This window comes from Cervus elaphus, chromosome 12, assembly GCF_910594005.1.
Source record: "Cervus elaphus chromosome 12, mCerEla1.1, whole genome shotgun sequence".
Taxonomy (NCBI): Eukaryota; Metazoa; Chordata; class Mammalia; order Artiodactyla; family Cervidae; genus Cervus; species Cervus elaphus.
This window is the reverse complement of record NC_057826.1, coordinates 36,771,646-36,790,217: the sequence shown is the minus strand read 5'-3', so window position 1 is coordinate 36,790,217 and position 18,572 is coordinate 36,771,646. Positions and strand designations below refer to the sequence as shown.

General features: G+C 35.7%; 1 protein-coding gene across 1 annotated transcript in view; it reads left to right on the top strand.

Annotated features, from left to right (window-relative positions):
• SLC30A4 (solute carrier family 30 member 4) overlaps positions 1-11,984 on the top strand; it is a 28,266-nt gene extending 16,282 nt beyond the window's left edge. The window contains exons 3-7 of the mRNA XM_043920063.1: positions 5,881-6,034; positions 7,488-7,689; positions 8,501-8,606; positions 9,377-9,511; positions 10,122-11,984. Coding sequence (XP_043775998.1) covers positions 5,881-6,034; positions 7,488-7,689; positions 8,501-8,606; positions 9,377-9,511; positions 10,122-10,276 — 752 coding nt within the window. The 3' untranslated portion in view covers positions 10,277-11,984. The remainder of the gene's footprint in view (positions 1-5,880; positions 6,035-7,487; positions 7,690-8,500; positions 8,607-9,376; positions 9,512-10,121) is intronic.
• The last annotated feature ends 6,588 nt before the right edge of the window (positions 11,985-18,572 follow it).

Genomic DNA, 18,572 nt, shown 5'->3' with positions numbered 1-18,572 from the left:
TAGCAAAGATAATGGTTATGACAGGCCAGTACATCTGGGCAGCACTCATAAAAAAGCAAATATGCTTGGGTTGAGTGTGGTTTACATAGTTGAAGTAGATTGTTACTCATTCACTGAATAGATGCTCGAAAGTTCCTGTTGAATGGGTAATATTAGGGGGGGCGGGGAACAAGACAGTAAATATATACACAAGCACAACATAATCATAAATTATATTAAATGCTGTAAAGAGAAAGAATAAGGTAGTATGATGGAGAATAACAGAGGATGTCAGAGAAGGACTCAGTATTTTTCATATGAATCTTGAAAACATCTAGTTTTGGCAACTTACTTGCATGTGCTCTCAGTCACCCAGTTGTATCCAACTCTTTTGAGACTCCATGGACTGCAACCCACAAGGCTCCTCTGTTCATGGAATTTTCCAAGCAAGAATACTAGAGTGGATTGCCATTTCCTACTCCAGGGGATCTTCCTGACCCAGGGATCAACCCTGCATCTCTTGCATCTCCTGCATTGGCAGATGGGTTCTTTACCACCGTACCACCTGGAAAACCATTTGGCAATTTACAGATGTGTTAAAATGTACAATAAACATTTTTAATCTATTATAGTACTATCAAAACTTGATAATCATCTGTGTTTTGTTCCATTTAATTTTTATTCTTACTATTTATTAGCTTTTCAAATCAAAACTGTTTGTCCTCTCTATGTGAAATTTAGGGTATATTTTGGTCTTTGTTAGATCATTGATCATAATAAGCATTTGTATTTCAGCTGAATGAAATGACCCAAGTGAGTGTTACAAAACACATATTCATTCATCTTACTCCATCCTCCAATGCTATCATTCAGCCAAGTAGAGTGATACAATTATTTGTGTGTAGAATAAAGAAGCAAATTATGTTAGAACTACTATAAAATAGGTTTTCTAGAATTTCCATAAAAATCTCTTTCAAGAGTTTACCTATGCTAAATTTCCATTTTGTCAAGTTTATCTAAGATGAATAGGATAGTAACTTTCACAGAAACTAGGGTTTCAGTTGTGAAAGTTCCTGAGTCTCTTTTAGAAAATGAAAAATCCACATGTTGTATGCTCCTTTCATCTTGAAAAATTTTAATGTATGTTATGTGACCAGATACCAACCCAGGGCAACAGGTCAAGAATGAGAAGATTGGAGCAAATCATAATTTGGTTGTTGATTGAAAACTTCCTTCTCTCTCAAATGTGGGAGAAAACAATATCTTGCCTGCATTTATCTACATTCCATCATATTTAAAATACTACGAAAAAATTTTAAACACTAATTAGGTCTATTCATGATATTTCACCAAAGTTTAATTTATTCACAGTGAAAGAACTTTTTGTTCGTTTTATCAGAATGATCATATGTCTACTTTTGGAAATTTTAGTTATATATGTTCCTGTGCCTTATACTTCTCAATTATAAATCTCAGTCCTAAAAATATACTCAAAATTTAGTTTCTTTTTTGCATTTATCAGTGCTCTGTTTAGAAAACATTTTGACAGATCATTAGAATAAAAAAATAACAGATGAATTCTTTGCTTTTCACCAGGGAAACTAAATATGAGTCACATTCCTATTAATTACTGAATAAGCCACATCTTTGGTAACAGTATCCTAATATGTCATTTTGAGAATTTCTAGGAATCAACTGAATCCCATTACTCTTAACTATGGGCAGGCATTAGGGTCCTTTGTGCTACTCATGTGGGTGAAAACTGTGTGGTGGAAAACAGTTTTCGGCTGCAAGGGCCTCGGGCCTTCTCAGGGGGGAATCCTCCTTGTCAAGAAGGTCATGCTTTAGTTTGACTTTCATTTTACTTTATTTTGAATATGGTTTTGCCTTGTCTGAAAGTTCACAAAAAGATAATTCTCAGTGTTTAGGAAAACGATCACTGAGATGTGGGTGTTGGCACATTTAACTTGCAAGCTCTCTCGCTGTCTCCAGATGACAATATGTCTGAAATATTGCATGGGACATACTTATATGCAAAAATTGGTTGTCTATCTGAAATGCAGATTTAACCGGGCATCCAGTATTTTATCTGGAAGACCTCCTAGGGTCACAATGTATCTTATCATCCAAAAGACAAAGACACTTTTGAGAGTGAAATGGGACACTGATAGTAATTATGACAGGATAATAGGCATAAATTGGGGCTATCTGGGAAAACAGGAAAGTATGGCCAACCTAATTACAAAGTGTTTTGAAAGAATTTTTAATTACTGGTTTTAGATCTTCATAAGCAATCACATCTCTGTGTCATTAACTTGTATAACTGTTAATCTTTACAAAATGTACTGCTTTATAATTTCATATAACTGTTAATCTTTACAAAATGTACTGCTTTATAATTTCATATTAAAAATTTTATTTAGGTACCCTTAAAACTATGGTGTCCTAACTGTTAGCTAGCATCAACCTGGACACATGATTAAAGTTCTTTTTTTTTTTTTCCAGAAGAGTTTGAGAAGGATTAAAGAGAATTAAAAGAATTAATTAAATAGAATTAAGAATTAATTAATTAAGAGAATTAAAAAGAATTAAAGAGAATTAAAGTTCTATTTCTTCGTAAAATGAGGAGCCAACCACTAGTACCTGAAATTTTACAGTTCAAAATTTGTTATTTATTCTTTCTTTATATTATTTATATATGTATATTTTGCTGTCAGCGGTTATAACTTAACAAGAAACTCTATGTGTTTTCAGTCTTATATTTGGCTTAATTCTTTTCTTTTAACCTAGTCTTGTTTTTCGGGATTTAGTAAGTAACCTATTGTTCACATTTAGCTTAACCTTCTTAATTGTATATATACCCTTTTATCTTTCCTTACTCAGCCTAACTAACTTCATTCTACAGATCCATCCATAAATACGTGAGTACATACTATATGCCAGCCTTTCTGCTGAGTGCGACAGTAAATGTGACATGGAATGTAAAGTAGTCATGTCCTTACGGGGCTTAGAGCCTAGACTTGATATGGTAGTCTCTCCATAGCTTTGTGTATTTCAGTTGGTTTTTCTCTCTTTCTTATTGCTGTGTCTCCTTTAAAGTATGTTAATTAGTATGTCAGGAATAGGTGATTCATAGTTTTAAATAGGAGTTGTTGTGTTTTTTGTCTTATTCTAACATCTGTTGATTCACAGAATTTTAGAGTGTTGGCTACATTAATGAGATGTCTTTGGGGAAGCAGCTTATTTTACTGCCAGATAGTTTTCTGTGTTGCAATTTATGAGGTAGAATAAAAATGTATCAAAGTCCAATATACTTGAACTGCCTGGGACCTTTGAGCAATGAGTTGACCCAGATAACAATTTTCCAGGTTGTTTTAACTTATAACACTTAAAGGTTTAATATCTGATTTCTTAAGAAAAATTTCATGTATTTTCTTTCTATTATTGTTCTGAGTGTCAACACTAGTTTTATATAATAATTATTTTTAAATGTACTTTACATTGCCCTATTTTAGTAATTTTAAAAAGATATAAAATGATTTCTACTTCTTACTCACATGGTGGAAATCATGTATAGTGGAACATTATCCCTGTCTCCTAGCCACCCATTTCCTTCACAATCTGTTTTTATCAGTATTTTGTATATTCTTCCAGAGTTTGCATATACAGATCATTATTTATATATTCTCTTTCTTTTGGCAACAAATGCTAACATATCATATATACTGTTGTGTACTTTTCTTTTTTCACATAGATGATTCCTCATTAAAACATTAAGAGCTCGATTCTTTTTTCAGCTGCATAATATTCCATGCTACAAGGCTCCTACTAATCACTTTTTTTATTGTTTTCACTTGTTTGCTATTATATGTAATATTTGATAAATAGATTCTTAACATACCTCATTTTGTACACATGCAGCTCAGTTGACGTGAGTGTGTATGTCATTCCTGGAAGACGAATTCCTAAGTCAAAGTGCATTCATGCATACTTACATGCCAATGGGTTTGTTTTTCTTTAGCCTAAAGACAAATGTGTTTAAGTAAAAATTTAAAATTTTTCAAGCGTTACAAAAAAGAATAAAGTGAAAAATAAATTCCCCAAGCACTCAGTCTCACTTCCCAGGTATACATTTTCTTGTCAGTCTTTTCTTGTGATTATCAATTTGCATGATTTTTTTTCCTTTTTATTTATTTATTTGGCTAAATATTTATTTATTTGGATGAGTCAAGTCTTTGTTGCTACATGAAGAATCTTTGGCACACAAACTCTAGTGTGGCGCGTGGGCTCAGTAGTTGTGGCGTGTGGGCTAAGTAGTTGTGCTTGGGCTCAATAGTTGTGTGTGGGGTTAGTTGCTCCAAGGCATGTGAGATCTTAGTTCCCCATCCAGGGATCGAACCCTTGTCCCACTGGATTGCAAGGTGGATTCTGAACCACTGGATCACCAGAGAAGTCCCTTTTTTCCCCTGTTTTTTAAAATATAAATAAACCAACAAGGACCTACTGTATAGCACAGGGAACTGTACTCAATATTTTGTTATATTGGGGCTTCCCCAGTGGCTGAGTGGTAAAGGGTCTGTCTGCAATGCAGGAGACAGGTTCGATCTCTGGGTTGGGAAGATACCCTGGAGGAGGGCATAGCAGCCCACTCCAGTATTCTTGCCAGGAGAATCCCATAGACAGAGGAATCTGGCAGGTTATGGTCACAAAGAGTTAGACACAACTGAAGTATTGGACACAGCTAAAGTGACTGAGCATAAGAGAAGAAAACCTGAAGAAAAAAAAAATATATATATATATATAGTACCGTACAACTGAAACTAACATGATATTGTAAATCAATTATAGTTCAATTAAAAAAAAATATATATATATATGACTATGGCTTCCCATTATGTATATACCATAATTTATCCATTAAGTTCCTTATTGGTGGGCATTTAAGATGTCTCCAGATCTTTTTTTATACTACAGGCTAAGCTACAGTAGAAAATTTTATAGATGTCTTTGCATACATATGGATGTGTTTCTATTAGATAGATTTTTAGAATTAAGGAATATATGCATTTTAAAATTTTGTTAGTTTTACTAACTCCTCTCCAAAAAGATAGTTTTATTTTATGCTTCTATCAGTATGTCTTTGCTAACTATGGCTGTTAAACTTTTTAACATTTGCCAACTTCAATTCAGTTCAGTTCAGTCGCTCAGTCATGTCCAACTCTTTGCGACCCCATGAATCGCAGCACGCCAGGCCTCCCTGTCTATCACCAACTCCCAGAGTTTGCTCAAACCCATGTCCATTGAGTCGGTGATGCCATCCAGCCATCTCATCCTCTGTTGTCCCCTTCTGCTCCTGCCCCCAATCCCTCCCAGCATCAGGGTCTTTTCCAATGAGTCAACTCTTCGCATGAGGTGGCCAAAGTATTGTAAGGGGCAAAAAGGAATTATTTGAATTTCTTGTATTATGGTTGATTTTGATGCCTGTTTCTTTTCTGTATATTACTATTTGTGTCCTTTACCCATTTTTCTTATGGGTTGTTTGCTTTTTTATTGATTTGTAAGTATATCATCTATGGAGAAATTAGTCTGTGGCCAAGTATGTTACAAATTCTTTCTCAGTTTTTTTCATTTTGTTTGTAAATATACTTTGACCCAAAAATATAATTTGACCCTAAAGAGATGAGAAGGAGGTGGGGAGTGGTGGGAATGAATTAATAGAGGATCCAAAGCAAACCACTAAACAATTTTTTAAATAAGAAAAATAACATGACAAAAATAATATAATGCCTTTATCTCCTTAGAGGAAAGAAGATATAAATTAGAGACTGCACAGTATTTAGTATGTATGAAGTATAATAGCCATTCTGCAAATATATTTATTTTTTATATTTTTCCTTTCAGAGGTTCTGTCAGCTATGATTAGTGTGCTGTTGGTGTATATACTTATGGGGTTTCTCCTCTATGAAGCTGTCCAAAGAACTATCCACATGAAATATGAAATAAATGGAGATATAATGCTCATTACCGCAGCTATTGGAGTTGCAGTTAACGTGATGTAAGCTGTATTTTTTAAAAAATTTAATAAGCTTTATTTTTTAAAGCAGTTTTAGGTTCACTGCAAGCACTTCTCATATGTATGCCATCCCAACACATGCATAGCCTCCCCCATTATCAACATCCCCCACCAGAGTGGTACACTTGTTATTAATACAAGCCATGAGCTCTACACTGACACATCATTACTGCACAGAATCCATAGTTCACGTGAGGGTTCACTCTTGGTGTTAAACTCATTCTATGAGTTTGGACAAATTTATAATGACACTATCTACCATTATAGTATCACAATCTATATTGTGTTCACATTAATATTTTCAAGTACTGTGAACTTAGAGACTATTGTGTATGCATTCAATAATGTGCAGTGATATTTTAATATATTTTGAAGTTTTATAGTACATTAATTTTTCTTCTAAATGTTAATAAAATACTGTTGTGGAATTATATAAGTTTCTCATGGGTTTGCTCAGGTATACTGAAGTTTGACTAATAATCAGGAATTTAAGTAGGACAAAGTTTTTAAAATAACTTTTATAGTATTTTTATTTTAATAAGTTTTTCTAACTACCAACTTTTTCCTAAAAACTACAAAATCTTTAATACTTACTTAATCATTTGGACCAGGGTTCAGTAAACTTTTTCTGTAAAAGGACCAGATAATAAATATGTTAGGCATTGAGAGCCTCTTTTACATATACTCAGCTCTACTGCTATAGAACAGAAGCACCCACATTTAGTATGTAAACAAATGAGCATGGCTGTGTTCCAATAAAACTTTATTTGCAAAAGAAAAGGAAAAAAAATGTATGAAAACAGGAAGTGAGCCAACCATGGTCTACAGACTCTGGTTTGCCAGTCCCTGTGCTAATGGCCTCCATTCATACTTAGAATAAATCAAAACATTTTACCGCAGCCATTTTGTTAGATCCTGTGTACCTCTCCAGCTCACCTCCTGGCACCTTGGTTACTTTATTCTAGATACAATGGCTGTCTTGCTTTTTAAAGCACATAGAGCGTATTTTCATCTTAGGGCCTTTGCGCTGTTGGTCCTTCTGTCTAGAACACTCTTCCACCACCACTTGCTTCCTGACTTCATTCAAGTCTCTACTCAGAATCCTAGTGAGGCCTTTCCCCATCACTGCCCATCACTCTCCATCTCCTGGCCATGCTTTACTTTCTCTTCAAAGCATTCACACTGTCAACCAGTACATTACGTATTTATTTGTTAATTCTCGGCCCTCTCTCCTGGAACATAAGTTCCATGGGGATATGTCTGCCTTACCACTATTTTGACCCCAACACCTAGAACAGTACTTGATACATAATAGGCACTCAAATATTAATTAAATGAATGAGTTTCATGTTGCCTCATTAGTGCCTGACTAGTAACAAATATTTTAATCAATAATACTAGAAAGAATAATAATCTTTTCTTTTATTCTTAACAGAATGGGGTTTCTGTTGAACCAATCTGGTCACCATCATGCCCATTCCCACTCCCTGCCCTCAAATTCTCCTACCACAGGTCCCAGATGTGGACAAAACCAAGGGCAGGATAGCCTGGCAGTGAGAGCTGCATTTGTACATGCCTTGGGGGATCTGGTACAGAGTGTTGGTGTGCTAATAGCTGCATACATCATACGATTCAAGGTAACATAATCGCTAATTCTTCTATTTTAAAATGCTATTTAATTTCAACATTAAAAATGACTGGACTTCCCTGGGAGTCCAGTGGTTAAGACTCTGTGCTTCTAATGCAGGGGCATGGGTTTAATTCCTTTTTGGGGAACTAAGATTTCACATGCTGTGCGGCTCGGCCAAAATGAAAAACAAAACTAAAGGTGATGACTATCTTTTATTGGTATACTAGACACCAATGCCAGTCCTATTCATTTTGCGTTATGCAAACATACATGAACTATCAGTATCGCTCTTTTATTAGCACCAGTCACAATAGTATCACCTCAAGGGATAACTTATCTATTGGTTTTGGTGGTGCTTTCACTAAAAAACTCAATTTTAAGCTTTGTCACTCAACTACTAGGTACTGGAATATATACCGGAATGAAAATACAGAGATCTGAGTTCTAGTGTTGGCTCTGGCTGTAATGCTTTGACCTTAAGCAAGTCCCCCAGCTCTAAACTTGAGTTCCCTCCACCTTAATACGAGGGGCTTAGACCAGATGGATGGCTGCTGAAACTCCTTTCAATTCTGATAGTCTGTGGCTTGTGGGTGGAAGATTTAGAGGAGGCACAGAGGAAAACAGTGGAACAAATGGCTAAACTTATGGAAATGGGTTTCACAAAGAACAGTAGACATTTCTCGATTGGCAATATCCAAGTTTTAAAGAAATGCTCCAGTCCTGCTAAAGAAGGGACAGAGTATGCCTTGCTTTGCTTTTCAGACTTGTTTTATGTCTGTTTGCATTTAATCACACAATTTTGATTTGTCTCTTTTCAGCCAGAATACAAGATTGCTGATCCCATCTGTACATACGTGTTTTCATTACTTGTGGCTTTTACAACCCTTCGAATCATATGGGACACAGTAGTGATAATTCTAGAAGGTAAGCTCTCTGTTATCCCCATTGTGGGTTTATTATTTCCCTAAATCAGATTGGGGCTGTTGGCAGGAGGGATTCTCTAGGGTAGGAGTCATGTCTTTCTTTTTACTAATACTTATTAGTCTATAATACCACCTTACATGAAAAAACATACAAGAATCAATGCACTCTCCCATTTATTACCCATTTGATCTTTATAATAGCCAAGAAAAGTAGGCAAGGCAGACATTATTATCCCCATTTACCAATAACAAAACTGTGGCACAGTGGGGTAACATAACTTCACTAAGGTCATGCTGCTAATAAACTGTGGAGCTAGGACAAGAATGCAACTCATGATTCTTAATGTAGTTATGTGTAGTAATTCATGTATTAAGTCTGTAATTCCCATTTAACTTGCTATTTCAATTTCCAACATTCCTGCCTTACTGATACTAAGTATAAGCATGTAACCATGAGTTCTCAAAAGTAGGTTTATCATCATTGTATGTTCCTTTTTCTTTTTCATCTATCCTAGCTTATTTATTAAAGTATTCTGATTTGGTTGACGTTTCTTTTTGGTGTGCATTTTTTTAAGTATTTATTAACCTCTTGTGTATATCCTGCTATATATATATGCATAGTTTATCTTAAAGTTTTAATATAATTTAAATATTAATTTAAACTGAATTAGGTAAACCCATTTGGTTTCTTTTCTTAAAAAATGTCATATTAGTGATATATAACTTTTTTCTTAAAATAGCCTTTATTTATAAATTATCCATTCTGAATAGGTGTACCAAGCCATTTGAACGTAGACTATATCAAAGAAGCTTTGATGAAAATAGAAGATGTACATTCAGTGGAAGATTTAAATATCTGGTCTCTCACTTCAGGAAAACCTACTGCCATAGTACACATACAGCTAAGTATGTTGCTGACGGTAAATGCTGGGGTTGGTGGACTTCTATCTTTGGAATTTAACAACTGTCCTTAGGAGTAAATAGGAAGACTTTTCTGCTGGAAAGATTTATTTTAAGGGAAGGGTGAAGCTCTTCAAAAGGTGAGTTGCAAGTCAATATAATGATAGCAGAGCAATCATATTCTCTCTGATATATTACAGATTGATTTTTTGCCTTCAGATGAAAGGCATAAAGTATATTTACCATGTTTTTTCTATATAGAAAAAGCTAGACTCTATGTTTTTATTTAAACATTTCACAGATTGATGCTTTTTATTTTTTATCAAAATAATACATGCTTATGGCTTTTTTAAAAAGACTACAAAAGATGAAAGACTTGCAATTGATGTCTAGTGTTCTTTCTCTACGCAAGAGTGGACTAGAATAATTGGAATAAGAAGTCGTTCTGGCTTTGTGAACTGAAACACTTCTCTAAAAGAATAGCTTCAAGAGGGTAGAATTCAAACTAATAAAAACATGTACACATAATAGTATGATTGTTTTTTTGCCCCTTATCTTGTTCACTAATATGTAACTCTGTGCAGTGAATAGTAATGATATTTTCTTGATATTGCAGTTCCTGGAAGTTCATCTAAATGGGAGGAAGTACAGTCCAAAGCAAAGCATTTATTATTGAACACATTTGGCATGTATAAATGTACTATTCAGCTTCAGAGTTACAGGCAAGAAGTGGACAGAACTTGTGCAAACTGTCAGAGTTCCAGTTCCTAACTGTGTATGTACGGGAGACTGCTGCCTTATTTATCCTGCAGTCACAGATGTGAGAGCAATAAATGCACACCTGAGTGAGAAATGGAATCCCTGACAGCTGTGTCACTATCAAGCACCGGTCTCTCAAAACAGACACTCCAGCCTGACAGTGCTAGTTTCTGTTTAATGGTAAAATAAGACTTCACCATGGTTCTCATATGAAGATGTTTCTAAAACACTGTTTACAGGATGAGACATGACTCTACAGATACCTCATAGAAGACAATCCAAGACCGTACTTCACTAATTATGACAGTACATGTCTTAAAAGAAAGCATCAAGAATTCAGTATTTGCATTTAAAAATCCTTTTTAAAGACCATTTTTATATCAAGCCAGTGCTGGAAAACTGTTTTTTTTATTATGTAATCTTGAACCCAGCTTCTTGAATTTGACACCCAGCTCTCTTTTTACCAAAATTATTTCTCAAAGTACTACTAATTATCCAGAGAGTGGAATAAGCATGTATTCCTAGAGTTTCAGGAATGTTTTATTTCACAAATAAGTTCAAATCTTATTGTTATAATTTGTAATCAACTATTTCCAGATAGTACCGGGTTTTGTATGTCAAAGTTAGCATTTTTGGTTATTTGTAATCTTATCAGAATCAAATATTAACATATTGTGGCCACTGATTCTAAATTGTTTAGGAGATATTTTCTGTGTTATTCTGAATAGCAGAAGTGAATCATAAACTCAAATTATAATATGATACTTTGAAACAAAACTTAGGAGTGAGAATGGGGTGTGGGGTTTCAGATTTAAGTCTTCCTGAAATCACTTATTCGTGGAATTATTTTAAGAACAGCAAGAGACTGCAGAAGGTAAACAGTGACCCTCTGTCCTTTTAAGAACTGCCTCGCCTTTTGTACAGGAAGTTTGCTTGGCACCTTCCTTCCTGCTTCCATACCAGTTAATCCATGGGAGCCCTTTCAGGGTAGAACTCTGGGAAACTTAAGTTTCAGCCTGCCCTCCACCTCTCATGTGTAGAGCAACCACCTTCCTCCAGGAAGAATTTTGGATCAATGGTATGGGTTAGGGATTCTCCATGGACTCCAGAAATCCTAGGATATAATTTTGAAGTTTTTCCAATAATAGTATCATAACAGAAATGCCCAGAGGGATTGGGGGAAGATATTACTCTGAGAAGACAAAATTTTCAAGGGTCTTTGACCTTGTGTGTTCTTGTGTTTTGAAGCAGGGGAATGGGGATGGACGTTAAATCTGTTGTGGGAAGGCTAAGCATAAAAGTTTTCAAAGCAGAGGCAACTAATTGGTAACGATTGTGTTAAAGAGGCAGCTGTGAATATTCATGTTTCATTTTGCAACTGTTGGTTTTGAGATTATCTTTATGCATGTTAGAAATCCATTTTCAAGAACAGTTTCTTATACCAAGAACAGATACGGTTCTTTGACTCCACAGAATCAGAGCAGAGCAGCAGTGTACCAGGCAAGTTGTGAACTGAAATCCTAGATGGGCATGCAGATGACTCCTGATATAAATGAATAGGACACACACTTTATCTTTCTGCCAAATACCTCTCTATGTAATAAACCTAAGATAAAACCTGGATTTACCCCAAAATTTATTGTTGACGGTATCCAGTAAAAGGGTTGATGAGGATTAATGGTTCCTAATAAAACCTTGTGTTTGTTGAATTGAATATTAACTTTATGAGAATCTTACTGTGAATATATTTAAAATAACGATTTGGATTTTTCAAAAATTTCAGTAGCACATAAGCTGTTGAAATCAAAATAAATATAAAATTAAAATATAGAGGGCAAGTAAGAATAAATGAGAGGCATTTCAGTGGACATTTGGGCACTTGTAGACTTTGAGCACCTAGCAAGAGAAGGGAAAAGAATATGCATTAATGCTAATTATGCTAATGATTTACCCATATTTGCAAATTGTTCCTCATAGCTACCCAGCTTGTTTCTTATAAATTTTCCTTTATCCTAAATAGCTATACCTGACTTTTCATAATGACCCATTCCTTGGAAAATTACTTGATGAAACAGTCTGAAATACATTTGAGGATTGAAAGGATCCTTTTGTAAAACACAAAGACCAAAAACTTTTGTAAATCTTATAGTGTTCTTAAAATGAGAAACATGAAGTTTTCCTATGCTTTGCTTTTTGTAGCAAGGACTATAGACTTTGTACTGGTACATCACTGGGAGTGTAAGATTTGAGGATCGATAGATTTAACTTGTAACTTCATAAGATCCACAGAGAAGGATATAAACTTAGCATATACGACCAAGAATCGCACAGTTGGTCTGTCCTTCCCCCGCCTAGTTACAGCCCATAGTTATACTCCTCAGCCAGCTCTCAAAAAGGGCTCTCCATTGTCCAGCAAAGGCAGTGGCTGTATGTATGAACACCTAGCATTATTAATTTTGCATAAGGAAAACAGATCACAACATAAAAACTGGACAATTCTTCAGTGAGGTGTATTTTAGTTATCATTTGCAAATAATCAGAGTTACTTATGTGTACAACCTGTGTTTCACAGCTCTGGCCAGATGCAGCATTTTGACTTTTATGGCCTATTGTTTCATTAACAACCATGCTGCTTTAGAAATATAGCATGGGGAATATAGTTGCATAAGGCATATTTCAGAGGGCTTTGAAATGCAGAACCAGAAGTGACTGAATTCCTCCATACATTTTGCATTAGCTATTCCTTGTGTGATGTGAGCCTGGATTTTCACAACTTCAGCTCCCGTCAGTATTGTTTGAGACATCACTGGATTTCTTATTTCACTGTTTTCCATTTTGGGTGCTTTGTTTCCATTTCCTAAAACTAGCTTCCTGCTCTTAGGAGTCTCAGTGTTCTGGTTCTGTCTCTTGAGCCCAGGTGTCCTCACGGAGTGTTTGTCTTCAGTAGAATTTTCCCAGAATAGACACAGGATCAGATATATGAGCTTCCCTTTCATTTTAATGTGAGGAAAAACCATTCTTCAGAGACAAAGCACCACTTATAAATGTGTTTCTGGGTAGGGTAGTACCTTTGTTTAAGCTGCTGATTGTTCCTGATCCAAATTTCTCTGCGCGCCGAGTTTTATGGTAAGTGTGGTAGAAGTAGATGCACTGCACAATCACAAGCCAGGATCACTGCTAAGATTCAAACAACCACTCTTACCACGGAGAAGCGTTCACTTCTGAAACAAGCACAATTAATGTATTTTCTAAATGTATTTTCTTCAGTTGGTTCAATGAAATAAGGTGTTCTTATATAGAATTTGAGCCCCTTTGGAATAAGGTTTTAGACACTTTTGCTGTTGCCTCTGCCTTACGTATATTATAGTAAATTTAAAGTTACAGAATGTGTTCACAAGACTAGTTCATCGGGTTCAGTTTGTCTTTGAATCAAGCTTCACTTAGGAGCCAGTTGGGTATTATTAGTCACAAATGTATAGTGACACTTTGCTGTATGCTCTATTGAGGGGAGGCCAGCTTGATCCCCAAATTGTTGATTATGCCTAATGTCTCTCTGACCACAATATCATTTGCAAACCCTGGCTACAGATCTGTCCTGTGAATCCCACCAGACAGGGCTTCACATTTATGTTACAGATTGCTAGCCAGGGATATTGCTTGTGATGCCAGTAGGAGCACACAAATTGTAGAGAACTATCATGGGAAGTCCTCAGTGTTAAATTGTGTGTGTGCCCCTCTGTTACACATTCCAGCCAGCCGGTCATTGAATGCTCACTTTCAAAAGATTTAACCCATTCTTCTAGTCATATTGTGATGACCAACAAACATTTTCTAATTTTTGGTAAGATTGGAAAACACTTAAGAAGACTTTCCCAGTTAAACCTATGACAGTGTCAATTTAAATATTGCAATTAAGTATATTCTGAAATAACTGCAACAAAATTGAAATGTGCCAGTATGTCAACTTTGCACCTGAAAGATAATGTATATTTGGAAAGCTTATGCTTCTCTAAATAAATACATGTTAATAAGTAAGCCATATCACACTTTAAGAAATTGTATATACTTTCCCATATACACTTTCAGAAACCAGGTATTTTGCATAATGGTTGATTTTTAGAAAGATTTTGAAGCTGGAGTCTGTCCATGTAATTTAAAATCCAACTATAGTATATGTATATGTACTGAATTTGCTATCTTCAAATTGTAATTTCCTATACATTTATTAAAGTATTGTTTTGCCATGTGGTTTATTAAAAAAGTGAAAGTGTACAGTGCCTTAAATTTCTAGGTATTTAAAATCAAATAATCATAGTAGGCCTCAAAAGGTAATCTTCATAGAAAGAAAAACATTGGAAAATAGATTTTAAGCTATCTAGTTTTAGAATCTCTAATTTAATGGCCTCTTAGATGTTTAAGAAATAAACCTGAAGAAAATCTTCCAGAGAGGATAAAAGAGAGATTGAAATAACCTTTATCTTTTTATATCTGTCACTTCTTAAAAAATTTTTTTTGGCCATGCTACATGCAGGATCTTAGTTCCCCAACCAGGGATGAACCTGGACCCCCTGCAGGGGGAGTGGGGTGCCCTAACCACTGGACCTTCAGGGAATTCCCATATCAGCCCCTTTTGATGTCCCTGCAGCCCAGCAACAACGGCACAAAGGAAAGAAAGAAGCTGCTGTGGGAGTCAGTTTGGTGAGGCCCATTGGAAAGTGAGCTCAATGCCCCAAGGACCTCCAACCGTTGCAGACCAGGGCTCAGACACCACACCTCACTGGCCCATCTGCCACAATCTGTTTGTATGGCCCAAGTTGCTGAGGGTGGTTTTCTCATTTTTTAACGTTAAAAAAATCATCATAATATTTCATGATGTGAAAATTACATAAGGTACACTTCAGCGTCTGTAAATAAAGTTATTGAACACAGCCACACTCCTTCAACCACAGCTGCACTCATGCTACGGTGGCAGAATTGAGTAGTTGTGACAAATATATTTACTGCTTGTCCCTTCATAGAAAAAGTTTGCTGGCCTCTGGTGCACCCTGTTGTATCATTTTAGGACCACAACAGCATAAATGGCTGCAGCAATCTCTCAACAGAGCCCGCTTGGAAGTTCCTGTGATTGGTTGATCTGACAGCTAACCAAGTCACCAAAAGATCTTCTCCTCCCTTTATCATTTTTCTTTTCTTTATCCCCCTTGGAGTCTGGGGCCAAAATATAGAGAAGGAGTAGCAAGATTTCAATTACCATATGTTCTACATAATGTTCAGCAGCAAAGCCATTTTCTACAGCACCATGGTCACTAGCATCATTTAAGAATACTTTTCAACATAAAGCTTATTCACCTGAGTTTTTAAATTTTGCACATAAATTATTACCAAAAAAATGAATGAAATAAAAATATATACATGTTGAATACCTTACCTTAGTTGGTGCCAACTGGGAGCTCACAAACAAAAAGATAACATTTTATCTGCTAAGTAAATTGAAAATTGCTTATAAGGCTTTTAAAACAGTATGTTCTTTAAAGTTTTTCAGGTACCCAGCTAGTAAAAGACAACTATTTTTGAAAATAATAATACAGTTTTATATATGTTATATTAGTAAGCACTTATATGTTACATACTCTTTGTGACATACTCTTTGGTCTATTTCTATTTTTTTGATGTTTTATTTTTGGGGTTCATGTCATATATTAAAATAATCCTAATTTGGGGTACCAATCTTATAGATTTGTTTATGTTAAACTTTCAGCCTTACTTAATATATTAGAATAATATTTTTTGGTTATATTTCAGTTCCAACTATGATCTACTATAATTGCTATAAGCTGTGAAATAAATGAAGCATATATAGAAAGTATGAAGCCTATGACTAAATATCTGTTCATGAGTCATGGAGATAAGATGTTTAAACCTCCTAAAATTGTAAGGTTCAGTGAAGTATCACCAATGAGCTCATCATTTTCAAGCAGCATTTTGGTTTAAGGCTCTCATGTGATTTCTACAGAACATAAACTGTAAATTTGGCCTGTGGGTATTACCAAACATGAAGATGATAGTTTGTAAGTTACCAAACAGCTTCCGTGTATCCTGTCCTGGACTTTTCAAAGACTTATTCTGGTTTGACTTTTAAATTCCTATTGTCTGGGTTTCACTTCCCAGTTTCTGCATATTGGTTTGTGGGTTATTGTGGTATTTTTGTTTTTTTTAAAAAAAAAAACACTTTTGTTCATTTTAACAAAATGCTGACAGTATGGAGAAGATGTGTATGGGTAGGTTTTTCTCCAAAATATATTGAGGTATTTCTTGTTAAGAGTATAGGATTTTTGTTGTTGTTGTTGTTGTTTTTTTTTTTGAAAGAGAGTGGCTTTATTACTTTGCCAAGCAAAGGGGGAACACAGTAGGCTAGTTCCTCAAAAACTGTGCTGCTGGAATTGCTGGGATATTTTTAAATAGGAAACTTTTACAGACCTCATGAAGCAAGGCTAGCCTTAGAGCAAGACTGTTCCCTTGACTTTCCTAGGACTGAGGAAAGTCAGTCCGTCCGCACGTTCTCCTATCACCATTCCCCTATATCCTTTCCAGAAGAAACTTGCCAACAGCATAAAGGAAACAGGGATATATTTACCCTGTTACCCAATGTAACAGTGATTACATTGAATGTTTGGCCTCAAACTTCAGAACTGGGGTGAAGGTAAGAGTTTCCTGGACTTCCATTCACTAATCTATCATATTCAACTGTGAAGGCTCCAAGGCAAATCCTAGTTCCAACAGGTTTTTTAATCAGTTACAGCTTGACCAAAGTTTCAGTATTTTCAGAACACGAGCATATTCCATCCTATCTTTGCTTTTTTGTGTAAGAACATTTTCCAAAGCCCAGAATATTTTTTTTAATCCCTAAGACAAAGTATTACAGAATGTAGAGTGTTTTAATCATTGATATATATATTTGATCTTAGAAGCAGTCTTGAATTTAAGATGACATGGTACTGAAATCAGGACATTTCAAAAAGTTGGTTCTATTGGTTGGAAATTTTCTCTTTCTCTAGAATAGGTTGAGACTCCTTCCAGATGCTGATTTTATAATCATTCAACTAAAAATTGCTCTTTGAAGGCCACCTTTGTACCACTGAACATGTTATGGAATAGAGCATGAAACACCTATGTATTTTTTAAATTAAACAGGAAGTTAAACTATATTATGTTTTTGGAGAGCATGTTGGGTTATGCTGTCACCCCTACACATAAATCCCACTCCCACTAGAGATGGCTTGAAAAACTGTTAAGATGAAATCCATCCTTTGGGTAAAAACACAAGATCCTTCTAATTGGTGACTGCTTACTGCCATCCTATCTCCCCTACATCAGCCAAACTACAGTCAGCTCTTGGTTGATGGGAGAAATAATGATTGCTAACATGTACCGATCCATTACTGCCCTTCAGACACTGTACCATGCACTTTTTTATGTATTATTTAATCCTCATGATGGTCCTCTGAAGATAATTATAATCTTCATTTTGCAACTGAAGAAACTGAGATCAGAAGAAATGAAGTGACTTGCCCAAAGTCCCATAGGTAAAGGTAAAGCAGTAATTCAGGAACAGAAATCACAGATGACTCCTAAATACAGTTATACACATGTAATACAAAAACATGTAAACATGTAATACAAAAGGGATGCAATATAAACTAATGCAGTTAAAAATCACAACCAGGTTTTAGATAATAGGTGTTTAAAAGTCAGAGAAGTATAATAGTTTAGGGAACGTTCAACCTTATACAATTACCTGCATGGTCAGCAAGAAAGCAGCCAAAAGTTTACTGTTTGTTAATTGAGTTCCTGTGTTCTGAGGTACCAGGATGGCACTGAATCGCGTCCCAGCATATCCCCTTCCCTCGCCCTTCCTCTCCTTATTCCTCAGCCCTCACAGATTGGGAAGGGCTGAGGCCACAGGCCACAGGCCTTGGACGCCTCCAGGCCTTCTCTCTGCAGCCAGCCACTCCTTTAATGTCAGGACACTGCATTTCCCAGTCCACAGTTGGCCTTGCTTGTGAGGCGGGAAGGGGAGGGAATTCTATGTTACAGTCAACATACCATGGCATCTATTGGTCACAGCAGCCCCCCAAATCTTAATTCATGCATGGTTTGGGTAGGGGAGGGAGGGGTTAAATTAAGAAGGGGCTGTACCCACCAATCGGCCATCACCAAGACAGGATAGAGACAAAGAAACAGCTCAGAAATGCTGCATAGAGAATGTGAACCCACAGGAAACAAAACACAAGCCTCTCGTAATTCATAG